Source organism: Egretta garzetta, unplaced genomic scaffold (genome assembly GCF_000687185.1).
Source record: "Egretta garzetta isolate BGI_Z169 unplaced genomic scaffold, ASM68718v1 scaffold69, whole genome shotgun sequence".
In the NCBI taxonomy this organism is placed as follows: Eukaryota; Metazoa; Chordata; class Aves; order Pelecaniformes; family Ardeidae; genus Egretta; species Egretta garzetta.
Window position 1 is genome coordinate 1,470,534 of NW_009260790.1, and position 22,475 is coordinate 1,493,008.

At 45.3% G+C, this 22,475-nt stretch overlaps 1 protein-coding gene across 3 annotated transcripts; it reads left to right on the forward strand.

Annotated features, from left to right (window-relative positions):
- Positions 1-458: 458 nt before the first annotated feature.
- Positions 459-19,458, forward strand: CLCN6 (chloride voltage-gated channel 6). 3 transcript variants are annotated; one of them, XM_035901831.1, is made up of 23 exons: positions 459-519; positions 700-759; positions 1,803-1,868; positions 2,432-2,497; positions 3,170-3,236; positions 3,646-3,752; positions 3,992-4,118; positions 4,689-4,756; positions 4,866-4,924; positions 5,595-5,727; positions 6,628-6,741; positions 6,998-7,164; positions 8,074-8,200; positions 8,573-8,699; positions 9,043-9,196; positions 9,295-9,454; positions 9,588-9,694; positions 10,317-10,503; positions 11,673-11,830; positions 12,663-12,819; positions 13,544-13,651; positions 14,322-14,447; positions 15,801-19,458. In XM_035901831.1, the coding sequence occupies exons 3-23, from the start codon at positions 1,857-1,859 to the stop codon at positions 15,879-15,881; spliced, it is 2,412 nt and encodes an 803-aa protein (XP_035757724.1). In that variant the 5' UTR covers positions 459-519; positions 700-759; positions 1,803-1,856; the 3' UTR covers positions 15,882-19,458. The 3 variants fall into 3 exon arrangements, with proteins under 3 accessions (XP_035757724.1, XP_035757725.1, XP_035757726.1); XM_035901832.1 differs by lacking the exons at positions 459-519; positions 700-759 and adding an exon at positions 1,219-1,304; XM_035901833.1 differs by lacking the exons at positions 459-519; positions 700-759; positions 1,803-1,868; positions 2,432-2,497; positions 3,170-3,236 and having other exon boundaries at positions 3,749-3,763.
- The last annotated feature ends 3,017 nt before the right edge of the window (positions 19,459-22,475 follow it).

Sequence of the window (22,475 nt, forward strand, 5' to 3'; positions counted from 1 at the left end):
CAGCCCGCCCTCGGTGCCGCCGCCTCAGGGTGCGGTACCTCAGACCCTGGTGCCGGCGCCTCAGGGCCCGGTACCTCTGCCTGTGCTCGGTCCGGCGCTTCAGGGCCTGGTACTTCAGCCCGTTCCCGCTCTTTTGCCTCGTGTTGGGCCCAGTACCTCAGCTGCTGCTGCTGCCGGTGCCTCGGCTCGCACTGTCCTGGTACCCCAGACAACGTTTGCTTTGGCTGGGCCTGGTATCCCTAGCCCTTGTGGCCAGTGCCTCAGCCTGCGCTGCTGCTCCTCCCGGCCGGGTACAGCACCCCTTGCAGCCATTAGCGGGGAGTGGCTCTGGCAGGGGCTCCCAACAGTTGACCTGCATGGGGGAATGCTGTCTGTGCAAGTTTCTTGTCCTGTGCTTCCCTGTAGTCTGTTGCTGTGAAGGAAGCTGGGTTGTAGGTTTAGTACTCTGCTTTACTATTCTGTGGGCAGCTCCCATATAGAAATAATGTAGTGTATTCTTGCTGAGGGGCAAGCTTTAAGGTAAGATCCTATACAGTTACCTCAAAGTAGTTGGTGGTCTGGTAATCCATCCTCTGACTTTATAAGCAGTAGTGGCATAGGCCTTGCCTAATTTTGGCTTTGCTACCAATGTTCATGAGCACCTGTACATGCATTCATTCCCCTGATAATTTTCCTTTCCCACATTCGTTTGTTTTGCAGACGACCCTAGGAGAAACTCATGAAGAGGAGGATGAGATCCTTCCACGCAAAGACTATGAGGTGGGAAATGTGGAAAGAACTACAGACAAGTTCTGATCTGTTTGAGTTTGCAATGGGGCAGTTACTCAAAATGCGTCACTAGTTAGATTGCATTGGCACCAGCAGAAATACCAAGAGTTACTGTGCTTGGTCCTAATCATTATACATTTCGGGGTTAAAACTCTGTGAGTAGAGCTTGAACATCCACTGCTTAAGTCAGACTCTTATAGAGAAAATTCATTTTCAGTGTCTGCTGCATTGTTCCACTTTTTTTAATGTGAGATTTACAGGATGCAGTGGTCTTGTTTCCTCATGACTGTAGAAAGCATCTGTAGCTACTTGATCACTGTTGCCTAACAGCGGTCTCTGATGTCATGCTGGCTCACAGCAGATCTTCCCATCTATCGGATCCTGCTTCTTACAGAATATTTTTGTGTTTCGCATGTCTGTGTGGTGGCCCTGAGCTGTTTAGAGCGGTTGCTGTCAGCATGAGTGTCACCAGCTCAGCCTGTTACTGCTTGGCTTGAAAAGGTGAAGTTGATGTAGAGAGAAGCTAGTGGTACTTTGTGAGTACGACTGGGCAGCTCTATGTTGCATTTAACTCCCTGCTGTGATAAGCTTAAGAATTAATGCTGTTCATCTGGAGAGGAATTCCTACCTAGTGTTTCTGTTGTAGTGAGAAGTTAAATACAAAGATCTAGTGTTATCCCCTGCACTGTCAAATTGGAGGTGCTTAAAGAAGTAAAATCTAAAGCTGTACAATGTGACTTGCTTTAATTTAAAGTTGTATTAATGAGTCGTATTCCTGTTTGGTTCTCTGTCTGTCTCAGCTTGGGCAGTGAAATTGGTCTGTTCTTTCACTTCCTGATTCTCAGGGTCTGACTCTGCTGGAAATATTTAAATGAAATTGTTTCCAGGAGTTTTTTCTCCTCCTGTTGTTTGCAAAACTTACTGTGGGGGTAATAATGACTTCTGTAATCTTTAAAAAGGTCTTCCATCCATAGGTTTTTTGCACAATCTGCTGCAGCTGATTTTCTTAAATTGACCTTTTGGCATTCTTTCAGAGCTTGGATTATGATCGCTGTATCAATGACCCATACTTGGAAGTTTTGGAGAGCATGGACAACAAGGTAGGACCTTGTTCTTTCTTTTTCATTAGCTTGAGAGCTAAAACTGTGGAAATCATCCAGAGAAATTTGCCCAGAGAAGTCACCCATGCTCCCTCATTGGAAGTGTTCAAGATGAGGCTGAATGGGGCTTTGAGCAACGTGATCTAGTGAAAGGTGTTGCTGCCCATGGCAGGGCAGGTGGATTGGATGATCTTTAACGGCCCCTTCCAACCCAAACCATTCTATGATTCTAAATATGCTCCACTATGGGAAGTTTTGTGGGCTTTTTTCTTCTTTATAAAAGAAATTCCATGTGCTCTCTTTGTTTCTCTATGAAAATAATAAAAATATATGTGGCGATTATAGCTCCCAGCATCTGTTCTGATCCTCAAGCTTAAAGTGAGCGAGATGTTCAGCACTTTCAGTTCCCTATTTTCAGTTTGCTGTTCTGACCATCTTCTGCTGATTTACCATTCTAGCTGTAATTGAGCTGTGGAGCCCAAACCCACCTTTTTCTGATCCCCGTTTCTATGTTGCTTTGACTTGGCTTTTTTTTTTTTTTTTTAAATCCTCTTCCTAAACAGAAAGCTCAGAGATACGAAGCAGTGAAGTGGGTGATGGTTTTTGCTATTGGAGTCTGCACAGGACTGGTAAGGGTCATGCTGTCTGGGGACTGAGGAAAATTCGGGAGACTGAGCAGGAATAATTTAGAAATGTTCTCTTTCGTGAAACAGAGAGCTTAGTAACTGGAGTTGTCTTTTGGGAATTATAGCACGTTGTTGCTAGATTATTTTCCAGGAAGCCTTTTTTTCTTCCAGATCTTGCTGTGCTTTCTTTGCAAAGTATTCTGGCAAATCCTTTAATTCTGCATGCAGGAAAACTTGTCTGAAGTGAGCACTTAAGGAAAAAAAAGATGCCAATTTATAGTCGAACTATATGTTTTTAGTGTTTGGCAGTACTAGCTTCACTGTGTGTGCTTTCTAGAGTGTTTGAAAATTAGCTTTGCTGATTGTATGCCCCAGTTAAACACCAGCTTTCTTCTGTACCCTGAAGTATGTTGTGGGTGTTAAAAATGCTACCAGATCAGTACTCTGAAATGCATCTCTTCAGGAATAATTCTGAGATGGATCTGTCCCAGTGAGAATGAGGGAGGCAGCAAATCTGAGCTTCTGAAATTAGTTTACTCTGAAGAATGCTTCTTTTGCTGCCTTCATTCTCTGCCCTCCCATGTGTGCATACTTCTTGTAGGACTTAATGAGAGGGTGGTCTTTGTTACTTGTATGTAGTAATTTCTGATGGCAGATCTGTCTTCTTTTTCATAGGTGGGCCTCTTTGTGGATTTCTTCGTACGGCTCTTTACCCAGCTCAAGCTCCGGGTGGTACAAAGCTGTATCTTTTACCTAGTGTGTGGGTTCCTGTTAGACTCAAGTGACCTTTTCCTTTCTGTTGCCGTGTTTTGCTCAGAACAGCTGACTCTCTGACTTCTGCCATCAGTCATGTTGTTAATGATTAACAAGTCTTCAACTTGCTTATGTAATTCAGCCCTTGAAACCAAGAAATGGTTCCAGTATCATGTACATAGGCAAAGGCTAATCCCTTTAAGAATGAGTGGTTTCCTTTGTAGCTCAGTCTTGAGCTCCAAAAAGGACACTTGGCTTCCTGATGGGTTGTGCCATGTGCCCTGGCTGGATTAGGAAGTGCAGGCTTGGCTCTTGATGCCAGTGGGACCCCCAGACAGTGCCAAATGATTGTGTATTGGTGGTGGGAACGTTGTTCTTTTCCTTAACTGTCCCTGCAGCGGTGGAAGAATGCACTGAGAAAGGCTGTCTTGCCTTGTCCTTGCTGGAGCTACTGGGGTTCAACCTGACCTTTGTTTTTCTTGCCAGCCTTCTGGTCCTGATCCAAGTAAGACTTAGGTCTGCTGCTGCTCCTTGCACAGCCTCCCTTTGCTGTCACACAGGTCCTGGGTATGAAGTTTCCTTCTTGCCAGAAGCACTTTCTGCCCCAAGACATCAAACTAACTTCACAGTGCTAATTGATTTAGCTAAGCAGACTCTCTTGGTCCCTTGCTGTGCTCTCTGATGAGATATTGTTGGTCAGCTATGAAATCGATGCAACACAGCACTGGTGTTTCTTTTCTGCAGCCTGTAGCAGCTGGATCAGGAATTCCTGAAATTAAGTGCTACCTCAACGGAGTAAAGGTTCCAGGGGTTGTGCGTCTCCGGACAGTGGTGTGCAAAGCTATGGGAGTGCTCTTCAGTGTGGCAGGAGGTAAGAAGGCCTGTGATGTCTTGATCTTGTTGGGGTAAGGAATCACTGAAGGGGTAAAAATGCTGTCCCTGCTGTACCTAGGGCACAAAAGGTTTCTTCTGCCTTTCCAGTAATATTTTGGTGGGCAGGAGCAGAGTGATGAGCCCTGAATGCACATATAGAGTAGAAAATAGACAGAAGGATTGGGTCTGTTTGGGGAACAGGTACTTTTCTGGGTGGGCTAGTCAGAAGTGGCTCTTTGTGTCTCAGTCCAAGAGGGAGACCTGAGAATTCTCCAGAACACATTATCTAGAGCAGCCTGAAGGAGGCTAAGTTCTAGGCAGCAGGGCAGAGTAACCTGGAGAGTTCAGAGTCTCTGTAACAGCTGACTTTGAATGGTTCCACCCACTTTGAATGCCAAGTTTGTGCAAGTCTTCACAAACATTTGGAGGGTTGAGGGGAGAGGGAGGAGCTGCAGGCTTGTCACAGGGCACTGTGCCATGGCATGGGAGTGGTCAGCTGATCTCTTCTGGTGTTGTCAGCAAGGGAGGGCAGGGGGCGTGTGTTGCCTCATCAGTCCTGTTTTTCCAGGTCTTTTTGTCGGGAAGGAGGGTCCAATGATTCACAGTGGTGCTGTCGTGGGTGCGGGTTTGCCACAGGTTAGTGCTGGCCTGGGTCGCTGGCCTGGTCACACCACTGCTTTGTAAGAGTACTTGTGAGGAGTAAGTTTCCATCTCCTATGTTTCTAAATCCTTATTTTGTTTGTAGTTCCAGAGCATCTCTTTGAGGAAGATCCAATTTAACTTTCCCTATTTCCGCAGTGACAGGTACTGTACCCAGGATGTGGAGGAGGGGAGAGGAGGATGAACGAGCAGACTTCCTTGGGAGAAGGGTGGTGGGCTGAGATGAATCAGTCAGTTGGTTTTCCAGTTTCTCTCTAGTGTCCTGCAGTTTCATTCTGCAGCAAGACAACACCAGGACTTGACTCTTCCATGCTGCTCTGCTCTGGTCTCCATCTTCATTGATGCTCTTTTGAACTATTCAGAAAATCTCTACCCATTTAAAAGCTTTAATCTAAATGGTTAAATGGCTTCATTGTTGGGAACAAGCTCAGTTACTCACCTCTTATGAGCAAAATATACTCCAGAGAAGGCTGATCCACCTGATTGTGAATAAAACTTTGGCCTTCCCTCTCTGTAGTTCTTTCAAGTGATGCTGGAGCCCCACAGTTTGGGATGGTTCCTTGTATACTGGGCAGTTGTGTAGTGCCACAGTGTTGAGCTCTATTTGTTCTCTAGAAAAAGAGCACAATGCTGCAACGACTTAATTAAGGCAACTTAATAAATGGTGTTGCCTGCCATGGCCAGCACTTCTCCCAGCTGTTGCTCCTGTATCCCTGGGATATATCCATAAATGGGAAGGTCTCTTACTTTGCAGAATCTAAGCACCTCCAGAGCTCTACTTGTTAAACTGAGATTGTTTTCTTCTTCATTTCAGGGATAAAAGGGATTTTGTATCTGCTGGAGCTGCTGCAGGGGTTGCAGCTGCCTTTGGGGCCCCAATTGGGGGCACTCTTTTCAGCTTGGAAGAAGGTTCCTCCTTCTGGAACCAGGGACTTACATGGAAAGTGGTGAGTAATGGCTCTGGCTCTTCGTGTGTGTCTTCCTTGAACTGGACCTTTGGGAAGTATTGTCCATGAGGGCGTTCAGATTATCCTGCGTCTCCTCCCGAGCTCTTCTGGCAGGAGAGAGATTGCCTGCTCTGAGTGCTCCAGAATTACTACAGATCAAGAGCAGAGATGGGTCTGGTACTATCTGGAACTATCTGGGGCAATGCTGTAGGTAGCAGATTTAGTGTACCTGGGAGAAAGGGCTTTTGTGCCTGGGCTCTTTGCAGTCCGATCCTTTGGAAGCAGACAGAGTAGGCAGGTGCTAGATTTCTTTCTGCTGTTCTCTGCCTTGGCAAGCTGTATTGCAGCAATGTCACATGCCTTCAGGTTGCTGATTTCTCTGCCTCTAGTGCCTACTTTCATGAAGTTGACAGTATTTTAAAAATGTATTGGATTTCATGATGTTTTTTGCATTATAATGTCCTGTTGATAGGGTTCAGTTAGTCTGTTCTTTCTCAGTGGGGATAAAAGGCACAAGGGGATTTACCAAGATGGCAACTCTTAGAGCCAATGAAGACCTCAATTCCAACTCTAAACAAGCTGTGTTAGTGCCTTGTAACTGATTTGTAACTGCAAATTAGCATTGGGGGGGGAGAGAGTTTTTGCTGCAAAATTACTAGGTGAAGTTCCTAACTTCTTCTGCGGGAAACCAAATCGGATGATTATAGTAGTCCATTCTAGCCCTGCTCTCTTCTGCAGCAGGGAATGGGTGTTAGACCTTGGTAGGACTATTTCCCTAAAGTTTGAGAAGGCTCTGAGGTTCCTTTCCCCAGGCATGTCTCAAAGAAGAGCTGACTGCCAATTGCCAATCTTAATTTTGGGAGTGTTTAGTTCTTCCTTTTTTTTTTTTAACCTCCTTAGCTTTTCTGTTCCATGGCTGCCACCTTCACCCTGAATTTTTTCCGCTCTGGGATTCAGTTTGGAAGTTGGGGGTCTTTCCAGCTCCCTGGGCTGCTGAACTTTGGGGAGTTTAAGGTAAGATTTAGTGCTGTTATTTTCCCCCCACCCCAGTCTCTTGTTGATTTGGTGTTTCTTTCTGTTTTTTTTATTCATGCTTGTATTTCAGTGAAGGGCAGTTGATATTTAGCTGTAGTACCTTGATAGCCAAAGACAGAATTGTTTTCCTTTGGTCAAAGCTGCTGAAAGTCTCCTGCTGTGGAGACAGAAGTGTTGGTAGGAAACTGCAACTACTCTAATGCTTTTTTTTTTTTTAATGCTTTTCTGGATATAGTGTTCCGAGTCTGATAAGAAATGCCACCTCTGGACAGCTGTGGACTTGGGCTTCTTCATTCTGATGGGAATTGTAGGAGGCCTTCTTGGAGCCACCTTCAACTGCCTGAACAAGAGACTTGCAAAGTACCGGATGCGGAACGTGCATCCCAAGCCAAAGCTGGTCAGGTATTTGTGCTCTCTCGAGTTTGCGCAGGGATCTAGATCTTGAGTTTGCACATCAATCTAGAAGACCTGGTGAGAGGGGTTGGAAGAAGTTCCAGACATACTATTTGAAATGACAAAACGAAGCCTGCATAGAACTTAAAAGTGAACACCAGAAAACAGATGTTGCAGTCCCTCTGCATTTTTGTAATTACTCTGGTGGTACAGAGAGAGCTGCAGCCCCCCTTGCAAGGGCTGTGAAGGGAGCTCTTTTATTATAAAGGCTATAGCTGAACAAACCAGAGCTTTGTCTCCATGTAGTATTTTTGTATGTCTTGTCCAAACAGATGTAGAACGAATAGCTGATTCCACTCTCTCTCTTTTTTTTTTTTTTTTTTAAATCTTGGCTCATTAAATCCACAACTGAGCTAATATCTGTGCTATTTAGAGAGGGAATTGCTGTGTAATTCTGGAAAATAGCTGTTCATTTGCTCTAGACAATCCTAAGTAAGAAGCCCAGCTTTAAAAAAAAAAGTGTACTTCAGCAGTTAGAAAATAAAGGAGATTATGAGAGACTATGCATCAACATGTCTAGTCCTGTCTAGACTTCTGCCCTGTAAGGATCTACAGAACATCATTTCCGTGTGAACAGCCTCATCACTGAACCCTTCCCTGTGGCTTTTTATACGTGACTATCATGTGTTCTCTGGGCAGAAATAGCTCCTTTTGGGGGCAGGCAATTAGAAAGGGGAGTTAATGCAATGCCTGGCAACTAAGTCATCATTCAGATTGACTTGCAGAGTCCCCTGCTTCTGACATTAAGCTGTGGTGACTGCATCTTTTTGCAACCTTATCAAAGTTGTGTGCAGAGCTGGGACTGGGTTATGGGGCTGAGTGTGGCTTCAGTCTGTGGTTTCTATTGTGTACTTGCAGGGTCTTGGAGAGCCTGCTGGTGTCGTTGACTACCACGGTTGTGGTCTTTGTAGCCTCCATGGTTCTGGGGGAGTGCCGGCAGATGTCTTCCACCAGTCATAGTGGCAATGACACTCTGACCCTGCAGGTGAGGGAACTTTTGTGCAGATTATACGTCCCCATCATCTTGTTCACCCTCCGGAGAAGCACAGGCACATAATGAGCTTTTGACAGTGTGCAGCACATAACAGAACTTCAGTGAAAGCCTGTGGACTGTTGCAGAAGCTTAGGGTAATAATGAAAGCTGCCCTTTGTGTTTTCATACTTTGGTGAAGCAGCTCAAGCTGTGAATCAGGAAGCCCATTGATGTTGCAGGCCCCATCTCTGCTATTGATGTTCGGTCTGAACTTCCCAAAGTGTGGGCTGGCAGCCCTATACAGAAGGGTTACTCCCATTCTGCACAAAGGCTAATGTAGGAGAGTGGATTTTAACTGTTCGTGTCTTTTGTGTCCTGCATTAGGGTATGTCAGAGGACGTGAATTCAAGCATCAAAACTTTTTTCTGCCCAAATGAAACCTACAATGACATGGCCACACTCTTCTTCAACCCTCAGGAGTCAGCCATCTTGCAGCTCTTCCACCAGGACGGTAAGTAGCTAAAAGACAGGGCGCCATGCCATGCTTCAGCTTCAGTGCTTCATCTTTCTTGAAACTGCCTTGTCATAAGAACCACAAGGCTAAGAGCATCTTCAGGCCATCATGGCTCTGGGGGACTGCTGGTACAACAGGTAGAAAGCCTCTTCCGTGGGAAGAAAGGCCTGCTTTTCCTCTCTTTTTCACTTACTCGTTGTCTTCATGTGTGTCTGGACTGGGAGACTAAATAGCTGTTGTGAGATGAGCCTGCTGTGAGCTGAGGGGTGGATGGTGCAAAACTACTGTCTTTGTCTGACAGACCTGTGCCCCTTTAGTCATGATTCTTCTTGTGTTGCAGGTACTTTCAGCCCAGTCACACTGTCCTTGTTCTTCCTTCTCTATTTCTTACTCTCCTGCTGGACATACGGGATCTCCGTGCCCAGTGGTCTTTTTGTGCCATCACTGCTTTGTGGGGCTGCCTTCGGACGCCTGGTCGCCAACCTCCTCAAAAGGTGCATTGAGTGTGCGTACGTGTGTGAGATGTGCTGCAGACACACGCTGAGCTCCCAGTCAGGTTATTCTAATCTCTGGGCTCTGTGTTTCGCCCTAGCTACATTGGCCTGGATCACATCTACTCAGGAACCTTTGCACTGATTGGGGCAGCAGCATTCCTGGGAGGAGTGGTCCGCATGACAATTAGTCTGACCGTCATCCTAATTGAATCCACCAACGAGATCACCTATGGGCTCCCAATAATGATCACCCTCATGGTGAGTGCGGGGCCTTAGCTCTGGCTTCTTGCAGACTGCTGGAACATGTGCTGGCCCTGAATCTCTGTTGCTTCCAGGGCTATGATAAGCTTGTACTTGGAGCAACAACTCAGTAGACCTCTTTGCTCTGCAGGTAGCCAAATGGACAGGAGACTTTTTCAACAAAGGCATCTATGATATCCATGTGAACCTGCGAGGAGTGCCTCTTCTGGAGTGGGAAACAGAGGTGGAAATGGATAAGTAAGGCTGCTTCTCTTGGCTGGGCTGTGGGTTAGAGTCTGTGGTACGGTTCTTGCTCAGAAAGGAATGCTGTAGTGTGGGGGGATGATGCTTCATCTCCAATGAATCTGGCTGCTTGGAGAGGAGCAGCTGTGAGGAGGACTGCTGTGAGAGGGGTTGGGAGTTGTATCAGGCCTGCGACAGGAAGGAGGTGCTGGAGCCCTTTCTGAGGAGTGGTGGACAGGTGGAGATCTAAGGAGCAGACTTGTGAGGTTCAGCAAGAACTCTGTGAAAATGCTCCACTGGACTTTGCTTCTTGCAGAATTTCATCTTTTTCCCACCTGTCGTCTTTTCCCAGTAGTGTTTAAACACTTTCTGTGTTGGAACCTTTTTCCTTGCCTATAGTGCATCATTGCTGCAATGTTACATTAAAAAAAAAAAAAAATTATAAGAAGATCAATTGTGCCAGCGTGGCTAATAACACAGTGAAGCTGAGCACACAGATACAAGGAGCTGGCAGAACTAAACTGCAGCAGACTCCTTCAGGATCTGGTTTTGGGACTGGTTTGTTGCCTTGTTTGTGCATCACCAGCCTTCTGTTGCTGATGTGATACATGCAGCAATCTTGGATTTGTTTCCTCAGGCTACGAGCCAGTGACATCATGGAACCCAACCTGACATATGTATACCCACACACCAGGATCCAGTCTCTTGTTAGCATCCTGCGCACAACTGTCCATCATGCCTTCCCTGTAGTGACTGAGAACCGGGGCAATGAGAGGGAGTTCATGAAGGGAAATCAACTGATAAGTAACAACATCAAATTCAAGGTAAGACTCATAGAATGTGTTGGGTTGGAAGGGACCTTTAGAGATCACCTAGATCAACCCCCCTGCAATGAGCAGGGAAATCTTCAACTAGATCAGATTGTTCAGAGCCCAGTCCAACCTTATCTTGAATGTTTCCAGGGATGGGGCATCTACCACCTCTCTGGGCAACCTGTTCCAGTGTTCCACCACCCTTATTGTAAAAAAAAATTCTTCCAGTCTAAATCTACCCTCTTTTAATTTAAAACCATTACCCCATGTCCTATTACAACAGGCCCTGCTAAAAAGTTTGTCTCCATCTTTCTTATAAGCCCCCTTTAAGTATGGAAAGGCTGCAATCAAGTCTCCCCACAGCTTTCTCTTCTCCAGACTGGACAACCCCAACTCTCTCAGCCTGCCCTCGTAGGAAAGGTGTTCCAGCCCCCTGATCGTTTTTGTGGCCCTCCTTTGGACCTGCTCCAACAGGTCTATGTCTGTGCTGTGCTGAGGGCTTTGGAGTTGGATGCAGTGCTCCAGGTGGGGTTTCACCAGAGCAGAGTAGAGGGGCAGAATCGCCTCCCTTGACCTGCTGGCCATGCTACTTTTGATGCAGCCCAGGATAGCGTTGGCCTTCCAGGCCATGAGTGCATGTTGTCTGCTCATGTCCAGCTTTTCATCCACAAGTAGCCCCAAAGTCCTTCTCAGCAGGGCTGCTCTTGATCCTTTCATCCCCTGGCCTGTGTTGATACATTCCTAGAGGCAAAAGTTAAGAGGACTAAGTCACCTGTTTAGGATAGACATGGAAAAAGTTTGCATTTGGCACTGAAGTACTGAACTCACCTTTGAGATCAGTAGTAGGTGCCTAAATGCTTCTCTCCTTTGTAGGAGGGGTAGTGGGGCAGGTGCTTTAGTCTCCTGGGAAACTTAAATTTTAAGGTCAGAATGAGTAATGAATGTGCTTGTGGCGTACTTGTGCTCTAGCAAAAAAGGGTGCCAGAGTTTCTAAACTCCAGGTTCTCTGTCCAAGGAGAGTACAGGAGTGCAGTCCTGCTATTCTTACAAGTACTGCAGACGCACTGTCTCAGGAACAACTTATCTGGTGACATAGAGCTATGATTAAATAGTTCATTGTCGCTCTTGGATAACCGTTGACCTGCTTAAGGGCATATCTGAAAATTGTTTGCTGTATTCAGAAATCTAGCATCCTCACCCGAGCTGGAGAGCAGCGCAAGCGTAGTCAGTCCATGAAATCCTACCCTTCAAGTGAATTGCGTAACATGTGTGACGAGCACATAGCAACAGAGGAGCCACCAGAAAAGGAGGATCTGCTGCAACAGATGCTAGAGAGAAGGTGAGATCCTGGTAGGCACAAACGTATGGAAACAGGGTGTTTCTATACGTTGACATGTGTTGTGATGCTTCATACAGTCCCTGTCATCCCATATGTAAGAGGAAACAGTGCCACGTTTTAGGAGAGGTGACTTGTCAGGTCTCATCAGCCAGTGCTGGGGCTCACACCTATGACCGAGTCCTAGGCTAATGGCTTGATGGTGTCCAACCTGTTAACTTAAATTTCCATCAAACATCTATCCAGAAATATTTCCTGGAGAGGATGGAATACCTGGGGAAATCTCCGTAGAAATCAATGCCCTCTTGTGTGCAAAACCATGAGGGCTCTGCAAAGCTCACCTCTCCCAAGACAGGAGCTAATGGCTCTGTGCCATAATACTCATACCACCTTTCCTGCAGCTGAGTTGAGTCACCAGGCTTGTACTGCAATTGCTTCCAAGCAGGAGCCCAGTCTAGTGAATCAGTTTCTGACCTAGAGATTGTGACGCTTATGAGTGGAGTCCTGACCCGGATGTTTCGCCAGATGCTTCAGCTTTCAGTAGAATCTGAATAATTTGGCACTGAAAATTGCTTTAGTAACAAGTGATTTGAAATTGAGGGTTAGGAGACTGTCTCCATTCTGCTGCTGTTGTCATACTCTGCCCGTGGTAATGGCTCCTGACCCCTCTGCTATTTTGTTTGGTGGAGAAAAGACTTGCTTGTCTTTAGCAGGAGTCCCTGAAATGTTCAGGAGAGGGTTGCAAAGAGCTGAAATAGCTATTGCTGTTTTGGAGGTGGGGGTATGTGTGTCTCATTAAGTTCATGCAACTTACAGTATGTTAAATCTGTCACAGATATACTCCCTACCCCAACCTGTACCCTGACCAGTCTCCCAGTGAAGAGTGGACCATGGAGGAACGCTTCAGACCTTTGACATTCCACGGCTTGATCTTGCGCTCACAACTCGTCACCCTCCTTGTCAGAGGTGTTTGTTACTCTGAGAGCCAGTCGGTGAGTCTTCCTAATCAGGAATTGTAGGCAGACACATCCCTACCTTCTTGGCTGAGAAGGTCGGGAACGATATTTATGGGCTGCCAAAAAGAATGTACCTATTTGTGTACTTTAAGGAATGCATCTGTGGTTTAAAAACTGTAGAGGTATAATATGAATTTTCCCTTGCAGTGCTAGATTAAAGAGAATTTAATTTCTGTTTAAGCACCCCCAGGAAAAGAGGACAGCTACTGTTTAAAAAATAAACCAACAGACTCATTTGTTGCATAAAAGTGAATAGTGTCAGAACTGGAGAATGGAGAGCAGATATTAAATACAAATAGAGCAACCAGCAGTGTATACTGCGTGTTTTTACTGCTGCATGCCAAGGTTTTACCAGGAGAGTGTCAGCTGTATCCCTGAGATCAGTATGAGCATTTGTGTTTTGAGGCCCATCTTCCACAAGGCTGATTTGTTGCTGCCCTCCAGTGTTGAGTGTAGGTCTGTCAGAGGTTGGAAAGCAGATCTGTTGCACTCTTGGCTAAATGCCTGTATAGGTTTGGGCTTGTACTGCTGCATTCTGAGATGAGCTGCTAGGAGTGCCTCTGCGGTTGTATGTGTGGGCATGGGAGGAGAAGTTGATCTGGGTGAGCAAGTGGGAGGCATTGTTTGCTGTGCTGCTTGCAGCCCATGTACTTTCTGGGATGGTGACACATCTGTTCAGTGGGATTTGTTTTAATTGCAGAGTGCAAGTCAGCCTCGTCTGTCCCATGCAGAGATGTCAGAGGATTATCCCCGCTATCCAGACATCCATGACCTGGACCTCACGTTGCTGAACCCTCGCATGATAGTGGTAAGAGATACACTGCAATGTGACAGTGTTTTCTGATACATGTTTACGACTGTCCCGAGCCTTTAAAAAAAGCTGAGAGCATGTTTAAGTCCACCCTTGGGTGCAGTGGCCAACATTCTGTACTACTTATGCATTCAGTCAGCCTTGTCTGCGTGTGGAAATCAACCCTGATACCTGCTATGAGGTAACATTGCACACAGGTGCTTTACTTTCAGAATAAGGTGTTGGCTGCCTAGTTTAACTTCCTTCTAGATTAGACTCCTGCTTGAGTGAGACTGGACAGGCAAACGGCTGATATCTGTTTGGAACTCTGTGCTGGCAGCTCAGTTAGTGGCAGGCCTGTCCCTGTCTTTGTGACAAGAAGGTTGCTGTGTAAGCCAAAGTGCTTTTTTAATACACATTCTTATTTTCATGGACCTGCATTTATCCTGCTCAGAGGCTTTCTGCAGCATTGGGCTCTGAAGATCATAGGTTACAGTGTTCAAACAAACTGTGACAAATTGAGGTTCCTAAAATAATTTCATATCTGTGAAGACATAGAAGATGCCCACAGTCCAATACCCTGTCCAGAGATCAGTGCATTGGAGGAATTGTAGGAATTGCTTGTTAGTGATTCCCAGAGATAGTGAAACTGCCTCTTGTAAATAATATAACTGGTTTTCTTCCTTAGGATGTCACCCCATACATGAACCCATCGCCCTTTGCTGTCTCTCCAAACACTCATGTGTCACAAGTCTTCAACCTGTTTAGGACAATGGGACTCAGACATTTACCAGTTGTGAACGCAGTTGGAGAGGTGAGTCCTTGTCTCCATTTTGTCTTGGCTGAGCAAGGGAGCCACTGTGGTTTTTGCAATGCTTTCCACCTTTGGGAGAATTAAGATCTCTTTTAACATCAAACAGAAACGCTTTAAAGAGACCAGGCTGTGATCATCTTAAGGCCCTGAAGCAGTGTTGATTACTATGATTTTTTTACCATCTTTTGTGTCCAAGCCTGCTTCCTGCTTTCCCTTCAAAGGGAGGACATGCAGTCTCCTGTCTCAGGTTGGCAGCATGTGGAAGCTCTTACTGTCTTGTACCTGTTGAAAGGCCTTGAGCTCATCAGAGGCTACCGATATGGCTTCCTCTTACGGTGTTATTCAAGGCCAAGAGCAGAATTTCCTGTGTGTTAGGGCAGGAGGATTTTCTGCTGGAAGGGAACTTGCATTCTGTTCCTACTCGCAGGAGCAGCAAAATAAGGAGTCTTTGAATGGTTTGTGCTTGATTCACTGTACTTCTCTTTGCCATCTACAATGCTCAGGAATAGCCAGTAGGTGTCAGTAACTTCCTATAAACATAAGAAACTGTTTCCCTTAAGGCTGAACTGGTCTGTCCTTGTGAGACAGCAGTGATTTTTTTGCCTCTTGGGGTTCCTAATAGCTACTCTGCAGAGCCTGTTGGTTGAAAACAAGAGATGTTGATTAATTCCATGTTTAGTACAAGATGCTCTTGCAGTACTAGATAGCAGCCTAGTTCTAAACTCTTTCAATGTGTAAAATTACTGAGGTGTTTCATCAGCTGAAACATGTGGTTTGACTGTTTCCCCAGCAGGCTGGGAGAGGGTCCCTTTTGTGACTTGCCAGCTAGGGATGGCCAGCATGCAGTCACCACTTAGCTAGTCTTTACCATTTCCGTTTAGATCTTTAGAGCTTCCTAGAATGTATCTGATACAAGCTATCTGCAGTCGCATCATGTGGCATAGCAGAAATGTCTCTCATGAAGACATAAGAGACAGCTTTGTTATTTCCAAATTACAGTTTTCACTTTCCAAAGGATTTTGTTACATCCCCATGCTGTCTAACATGGACAGGATTTCCCTTCCTGTGCAGGGGTAACTACTGCTGTGTCCAGACAAGATAGCAGCAGTCAAGCTGTCTGTTTGGGTGTAGTTAAAGCAGTGTCTTGCCTGTAGATAAGTCCTGGGAGAGGGAGGGGTATTTTTTTGGTGAGATTTGAACTTGAACCCACTGTAATTCAGCATTGGTCAAGAACTGCTTACAAGTTCCCTCTTTTTTGGGGGTTGGAAAGAACAACAGCTCTACCGTGCACGTCTTGGTGGCACATCTGTGATACTGACTTGTATCTTTTTTCCTCTTTTCTTCCTCTTTAAGATTGTTGGGATAATCACTCGGCACAACCTGACCCACGAGTTTCTGCAGGCAAGACTGAGACAACACTATCAGACCATTTGATGCCCCTGCCCACCCTGCCCCGCTGTCGGTGTGGCTACCTCCCTCTTCCAAGCCTGCACACGCGCTCGCATTCTGCTTGGACCCCACAAGGCCCAAGACTTGCCATTTGGCTTCACATGCATATCAAGCCTGGGGAGCTGGAAAACATCTTGCTAGCCAGAGAATTAGAGGAGCTGCTTGAGCCCAGAGCTGTTGATGGGTCTCAGGCATTTGGTTTGACCACTCTTGATGCAGGTTTTCTCTTTTCCTGTGCCCCAGTTATCTCCTTTCATCACACGTTGTCCTGACATTGTATGTTCTGCTATTTTATTTTGGTTTGGGTTTTTTTAAGGGTTGGAAAACAGAACCATCTAGCTCCATTGTGTCCTGTGCAGAGAACTGCAGCATCTTTCCCCTGTCCTCCTGTATGTCTCCCTTTTTCTCTTCCTCACTTGTTCCTGCAACTGTTGCCTTATTTGTGTGAGAAGGGGGTCGCTGTCAAGGCTGAGAGGAGACACTGAAGTTTGCAGTTATAAAATAGCTGCTCTGGAAGATGTCTTTTCTCAAAAGCAGTATTAAAAAACCCAACTCTGGAAATACACCTCTCTGCGGGTGCTCCCAGTTGCCAATGTTTTTCCACTCTGGCTTCATTTGTTACTAATTTCTCTCCTTCTTTCATGGGGAAGCATCCCTGCTGTGATGTTTTTGACAGCAGCTGACTTGAGAGCAGCTTGGTAAATCAGGAGTTCAAAACAGTTCAATTCCAGTTACTGTTTGGGGTTATAAATATTTAATACATTTGCAGAGCATCTCAGAGAAGGGAGATCTCTCCCCACCCCCACCCCACCCCTAGCTGTTGCTATTATCTCCCTGTAAGAGACTCTTCTAAGGCACTTTGTGGCACTCCACTTTGTCACTACCCTGACACTCCTGCATTTCTTGGCATTTGTAGGCACTTTGTCCTTGTACTGATCCAACAGTGAGAGCCTGGGACACCTTTCCATCTAGGCTTAGAGACCAGGGAACCCCCATCCTTGGGGCCTGATGAGGTGTTGCTTTCTGGAGGCAGATAGAACTGATGCCCTCTCTCCAGGCTTGGTTGAATTATCTCTGTGTCATGAGAGGAGCTGGTGTAACTTCAGGCTGCCACACAGGAGGGGTATTTGGTGCTGGTGACTAACAGGCAAGGTTTGCTGCAGGGTGATAAGTGGGGCTGTCTGTGCTCTAAAAATGCTTGGGGTAACGTTTGCAACTGTAACAGCTGAATATCTGTAAGGGTAAAATCAGCACTTAAAAGCCAGTTGCAGCCAGTTCACTGCTCTAGCAGGTACCATCCTGGCCAGCACCTGTATTGTTCCAGCAGGCACCTGCCCTCCTGAGTTTTGCATACAGATAACCCTCGGTGGGAAGCCAGCATTGTGCCTCCAGGGGCTGCAGAGCCGATTGGCTTGATAAAGCACAGAGTATTCTCTCAGCCAAGAGACTGGGGCAGGTAACGGGCAATGTATCCCAGAAAAGCTTCTACACAGCCTCTGAGTACTCCATTAACCTGTTGTCTGCCATAAGGAGCTAGCTAGACGAGAGTTGTGGCAGCAGGAAATCAGACATTATTGTATTTTCTGAATTCAGGAACTCATCTATGCTGAAGATTTTCCTGACTAAGCCTGAAGACGTGCCCTTTCCTTATGTGTGTCAAAACACTAAATCTGTTAAAACAGCCTCTTTGACTTTGTGGAAGCTGATTGTTCCAGGGCACTGCTCTGCAAACTGCTGGGTGCAGATCCCTACTACAGTTAGGGTTAGGAGGAGGTTTTGTGCCCAGGTCACCAGCCATGATCTTGATGTAGGGCTCTTTAAGTCACTGGAACTCTTAGGTGTTCATGGAGTCTTTGCAGTCTGGATAGTTGGTAGAGAGCTGTATTCTCTGGCTGTGCTTGTAATGAAGACTTCTGAGTCATGGGAGGCTCTTGAATTTTGTCCAGCAGATGAGAGAAAACTTGGCCTCAGGAACCAATTGTAAGACCAAGTTTTAGGGTAGAATTTGTCCTTGTCATACAGTGTGTGGCATGGCTCAGCTAGGAAGTTTGGTTTTAGCAAAGCTGTTCGTAAGCACTTAGATTTTAATTTTTATTCTTCTCCATTGACATCTGGAGGCCTTTTTTCCACTTCGTGTTCTTTCCCACCTGCTGCCTTATTAAGAGAGGAAGTACAGACCTTTCCTTATTTTCAAGAATGGATTTATACCATTTCCACAAAGGAAAAAGTGGGCTGTGGTGTGTGCATAGCAGTTGTTGCAAAGGAAGCTGTGTGTGTCCCAGAACCCTTGGTTAACTATGGCTACTCTCCAGGGCTGCTTAGGAAGTGATCTATCTAAAGAGCAGGCAATACGTTTGTTCTTTTCCCTTTCTTACGGTGGAACTTGCAGCAACAGCTCGTCTCCTCCACTAAAATAGTTTTTCTGGCTTCTGAATATCCTAGCTCCATTTCAAATAAGGCATGCAAGCTCTTAAACTTCCAGGAGTAAAGCAAAGGTGTTCTCCTACAGCCAGTATCCATCTTGTGCCTTCAACCTGGACTCCTCAGCTGGGACAGGTGTGGCACGTTCCTTAGAGCATATGAGTTGGCATTGGCTACTTCTTGACTTGAAAGTTCTTTCCCTGTAAGTAGAGTAAGGATGTTTGTTCTCTCTGGATAGTCTCTACAGATATTTCTAAGATGCCTGTGTTCCCTGAGCTCTGGTCTAGCACTGAGCTATCCCAAAAACCTTCCAGCACCCTTTTGCACTTCCTGATGCTGAACTGTAGGTTTGAAATAGGCTTCTGTTAACCTACCTGTCAATCAGAGGATTTGTGCTTGTGGGCAGTTACAAATCACAGGAATCCTGTTTTGCTGGGATTTCAGATCACTAATGTGGAATTAGCAATCCCATACTGTCAGCACCTGTCAGGAACGTCCTACGTCTCTCCATTGCAAATCTTTTTCTTCTTGCTCGTGTTGAGTGATGCTGTGTGGAAGGTTCCTTCTCTTCCTGCACATGAATAGGGCTCCTTAGATTGCTTGCCTTGAGCTGGTCATGTCCTATTTTATTTCTGTACACAAACTGCAGCAGTATATTTTGCTGTAGGATGTCTTGTTATCGCTACTGAGGCCTGGAGTTAGGTAATCCAGACAAGACAGGCTGAAAAATCTTGTCAAGGTTTGTCTAAGCACCAGCTGCGCTTTCCCATGAGAAGAACACTTGCCTTCAGCCTGCTGTCTGCATCGTCTGCTCTGCCTATGCATCTATCTTACTCAAACGTTTCAGCTGGAAAACACATCCCTTTCGCTCCTTCAGTAAAGAATTTTTAAATGAGGATGGTGGGTGACCCTGTCAGCTGCTTTAAAGGGAAATCTCCATGTGCAATCACTGTTATGTAGCCTGCAGAAAGGGAATTACAAGTTCTGATGTTTGGAGATGCAGCATTTCCCTTCTGCTAAGGACTGATGCAAAGAAGCTTGTATTGAGTCAGTCTTGTTCTCACACTTCAGTCACTTAATTCCTTTCTTACAACACACTGCTTCTGCTCTGGCTCTGGTTGCTTAGTGATTTAACAAGGAACTTCTAAAAACCTTCCAGCACCCTTTTGCACTTCCTGATGCTGAACTGTAGGTTTGAAATAGGCTTCTGTTAACCTACCTGTCAATCAGAGGATTTGTGCTTGTGGGCAGTTACAAATCACAGGAATCCTGTTTTGCTGGGATTTCAGATCACTAATGTGGAATTAGCAATCCCATACTGTCAGCACCTGTCAGGAACGTCCTACGTCTCTCCATTGCAAATCTTTTTCTTCTTGCTCGTGTTGAGTGATGCTGTGTGGAAGGTTCCTTCTCTTCCTGCACATGAATAGGGCTCCTTAGATTGCTTGCCTTGAGCTGGTCATGTCCTATTTTATTTCTGTACACAAACTGCAGCAGTATATTTTGCTGTAGGATGTCTTGTTATCGCTACTGAGGCCTGGAGTTAGGTAATCCAGACAAGACAGGCTGAAAAATCTTGTCAAGGTTTGTCTAAGCACCAGCTGCGCTTTCCCATGAGAAGAACACTTGCCTTCAGCCTGCTGTCTGCATCGTCTGCTCTGCCTATGCATCTATCTTACTCAAACGTTTCAGCTGGAAAACACATCCCTTTCGCTCCTTCAGTAAAGAATTTTTAAATGAGGATGGTGGGTGACCCTGTCAGCTGCTTTAAAGGGAAATCTCCATGTGCAATCACTGTTATGTAGCCTGCAGAAAGGGAATTACAAGTTCTGATGTTTGGAGATGCAGCATTTCCCTTCTGCTAAGGACTGATGCAAAGAAGCTTGTATTGAGTCAGTCTTGTTCTCACACTTCAGTCACTTAATTCCTTTCTTACAACACACTGCTTCTGCTCTGGCTCTGGTTGCTTAGTGATTTAACAAGGAACTTCTAACATAGGTGCCTGTAACCTTTTACTCAGAGCAACACTAAAGGAATAGTAACCAAGAACTGGATTAGTATTGATGGCAAAAGTTAGGGGGTAGCATGGGGCATTCTCCCCTGCCTCATGGTTTCCTGTGCAGTGTTAATTATGCAGTTTTGAATTGTTAACTTACTGTGAGCCATTCCAATGGTAGCAACTTACCTTTCCATTTGTTTTTTTGCACTGTTTTTTGTTACGAAATTATGTAAGCTAATTCCACAGTGTATATAAATTGTATTTTTTTTAAATTTGTATGAATATATTTTTATTTGAACTATGGCACTTGGGAAGTATTCATGTAACCATAATGTGTCTGAGAGTAAAATGTTTGTGTGTCTCCTTCAGCACTTTCAAGGCCTTTTGATGTTTCTAGTGTTGTCTTATTTTTGCCTTTTATTATAATAAAACTAGTAGAACATGGCAATATCCAACATTATTTGAGGTAGATGAGTAGCTGCTATTTATGAGCTTTCTGGATCTAACGGTTTGTGCAGAAGGTGGTCTGAGGCTGGACAAATATAGGAATTGGTGTAGTCCTTTAGGTTGCGACCACTCTTAGTCCCATGTTCTTTCACAACAGCTATTTAAAAGGAGGGAATTGCCAAATGTTTGATAAGGAACTGAATTGTGCACATTGTGCTAGAGGTTTCTTACCTGAGAACTCTTGCTTTCCACCTTCCTCCCAGTAAGTTGATGAAAGATACCTAGAGTGCAGTGTTGTGCCTCTTGTTTTACAGATGGCTTCTCCGGGATGTGAAAAATTTTAATTTCGTCTTTAGCTTTTATTTAGTTTGTGGCTATCTTTCCTGCTTTATCCTGCTGTCTACCTTACAGAAAAGAAGTTGTGACAATTTTTGATCTTTTGTCACATGCTTACAGGCCAAAAATGTAAGTACAGGCTTTGAGCACTGTAGAAACATCTGACCCAAAAGCTCACTGCCTTTCCATGTTTGTGCTGTTTTTCTGGATCAGGTAGCTGTGCTGTGCAGGATGCACGTATGATATGATGCATCACGTCTGATGCACTCTAATATGAAGTTAGCCAGCAGCTCATCTGGCTCCTGCCCTCAGCCTCTCGCTTGGTGTGTATGTAATGACAGGAAGAGCCTGAAATAGATAAAAGTATCTGTTGGGAGGGGATGGCAGAAAATCTGTGTTTGGGAGCTAAGAAGTGCTGTGTTGGTGTTAATTGAGCTGTGATCCTAGCAAAGAATCAGGGTAGAAGAGAGTCATCAGGAGAAAAGAGCGGGGGGGAACTCTGCTTCAGCTCTGCTACTGCCTTCAGTCATAAATACAGGAATATAGGAGGGAATGAGAGAAGCATTTCCTTCCTAAAATTGAGATACATCAACCACCACTTTAGCACAACAGTAAAGGAAGAAATAGACTGTGTCTGTCTTTTGTCTACTTTTTCACCTCCCACCCTGGAAAAAAAGGGGTAGGAGAAGCGTCTGTCCATGCTTACAGACACAGCTTGACAATTTGGTGTAATGGCAGATTCCTTGCAGCCAAACCTACTAAAGCAGCCAGCTGGACTGATGCAGACACCAGACACTTGGTTAGAGCCTTTGTCAGCTTTAGGGTTGCTTTGGGTGTCAAGATTATATGCAAGGTGATTCCTGTTGCAGACAATAAAAGCAGTAAAGTTTCTTGCCTGTAGAAGGAGCAATCAAAACCAATTGTAAGTGGTGGTTTATCTTGCATTTTATCGTGGGTCATAGAGTTGTTACTAGAAAAGCTGTGTAATACATTTACACTTAAAGCAACCAACTTTGTGTTTAGATTAAATCCAACCATGCGTCATGATCCCCATACTTGTAAACTGTATCTAGCAGAATAACTTAGTGTTGTTCAGCGAGATATTTTTATTTTTGCTGGCAGGATACAAGCTGCCTACTCTAGCATATATGCAGACACATACAGGTGTGTATCATGCAGCACACACAGGAAGAAACAGAGGATGCCCTGAGCTTTGGCTGCGCTTGTGCATAAGATGAGAGAATGAAGCTGCTCTTCTTGTCCAGGGTGCTGAAGCGCTTTTCAGCAGCAGTGGGATGCACTCAGCCTCTTCAGCATCCACTGTAGCTTTTCAAATGCAGTGTGTGAAAAAGCTTGTTCATAGCTGGAATGAGATG

Coding starts and splice junctions, on each gene's coding strand:
- CLCN6 (XM_035901831.1), top strand. Junction 13,652..14,321: donor TGAACCCTCGCATGATAGTG/GTAAGAGATACA, acceptor TTTCTTCCTTAG/GATGTCACCCCATACATGAA. Junction 14,448..15,800: donor TTGTGAACGCAGTTGGAGAG/GTGAGTCCTTGT, acceptor TTCCTCTTTAAG/ATTGTTGGGATAATCACTCG.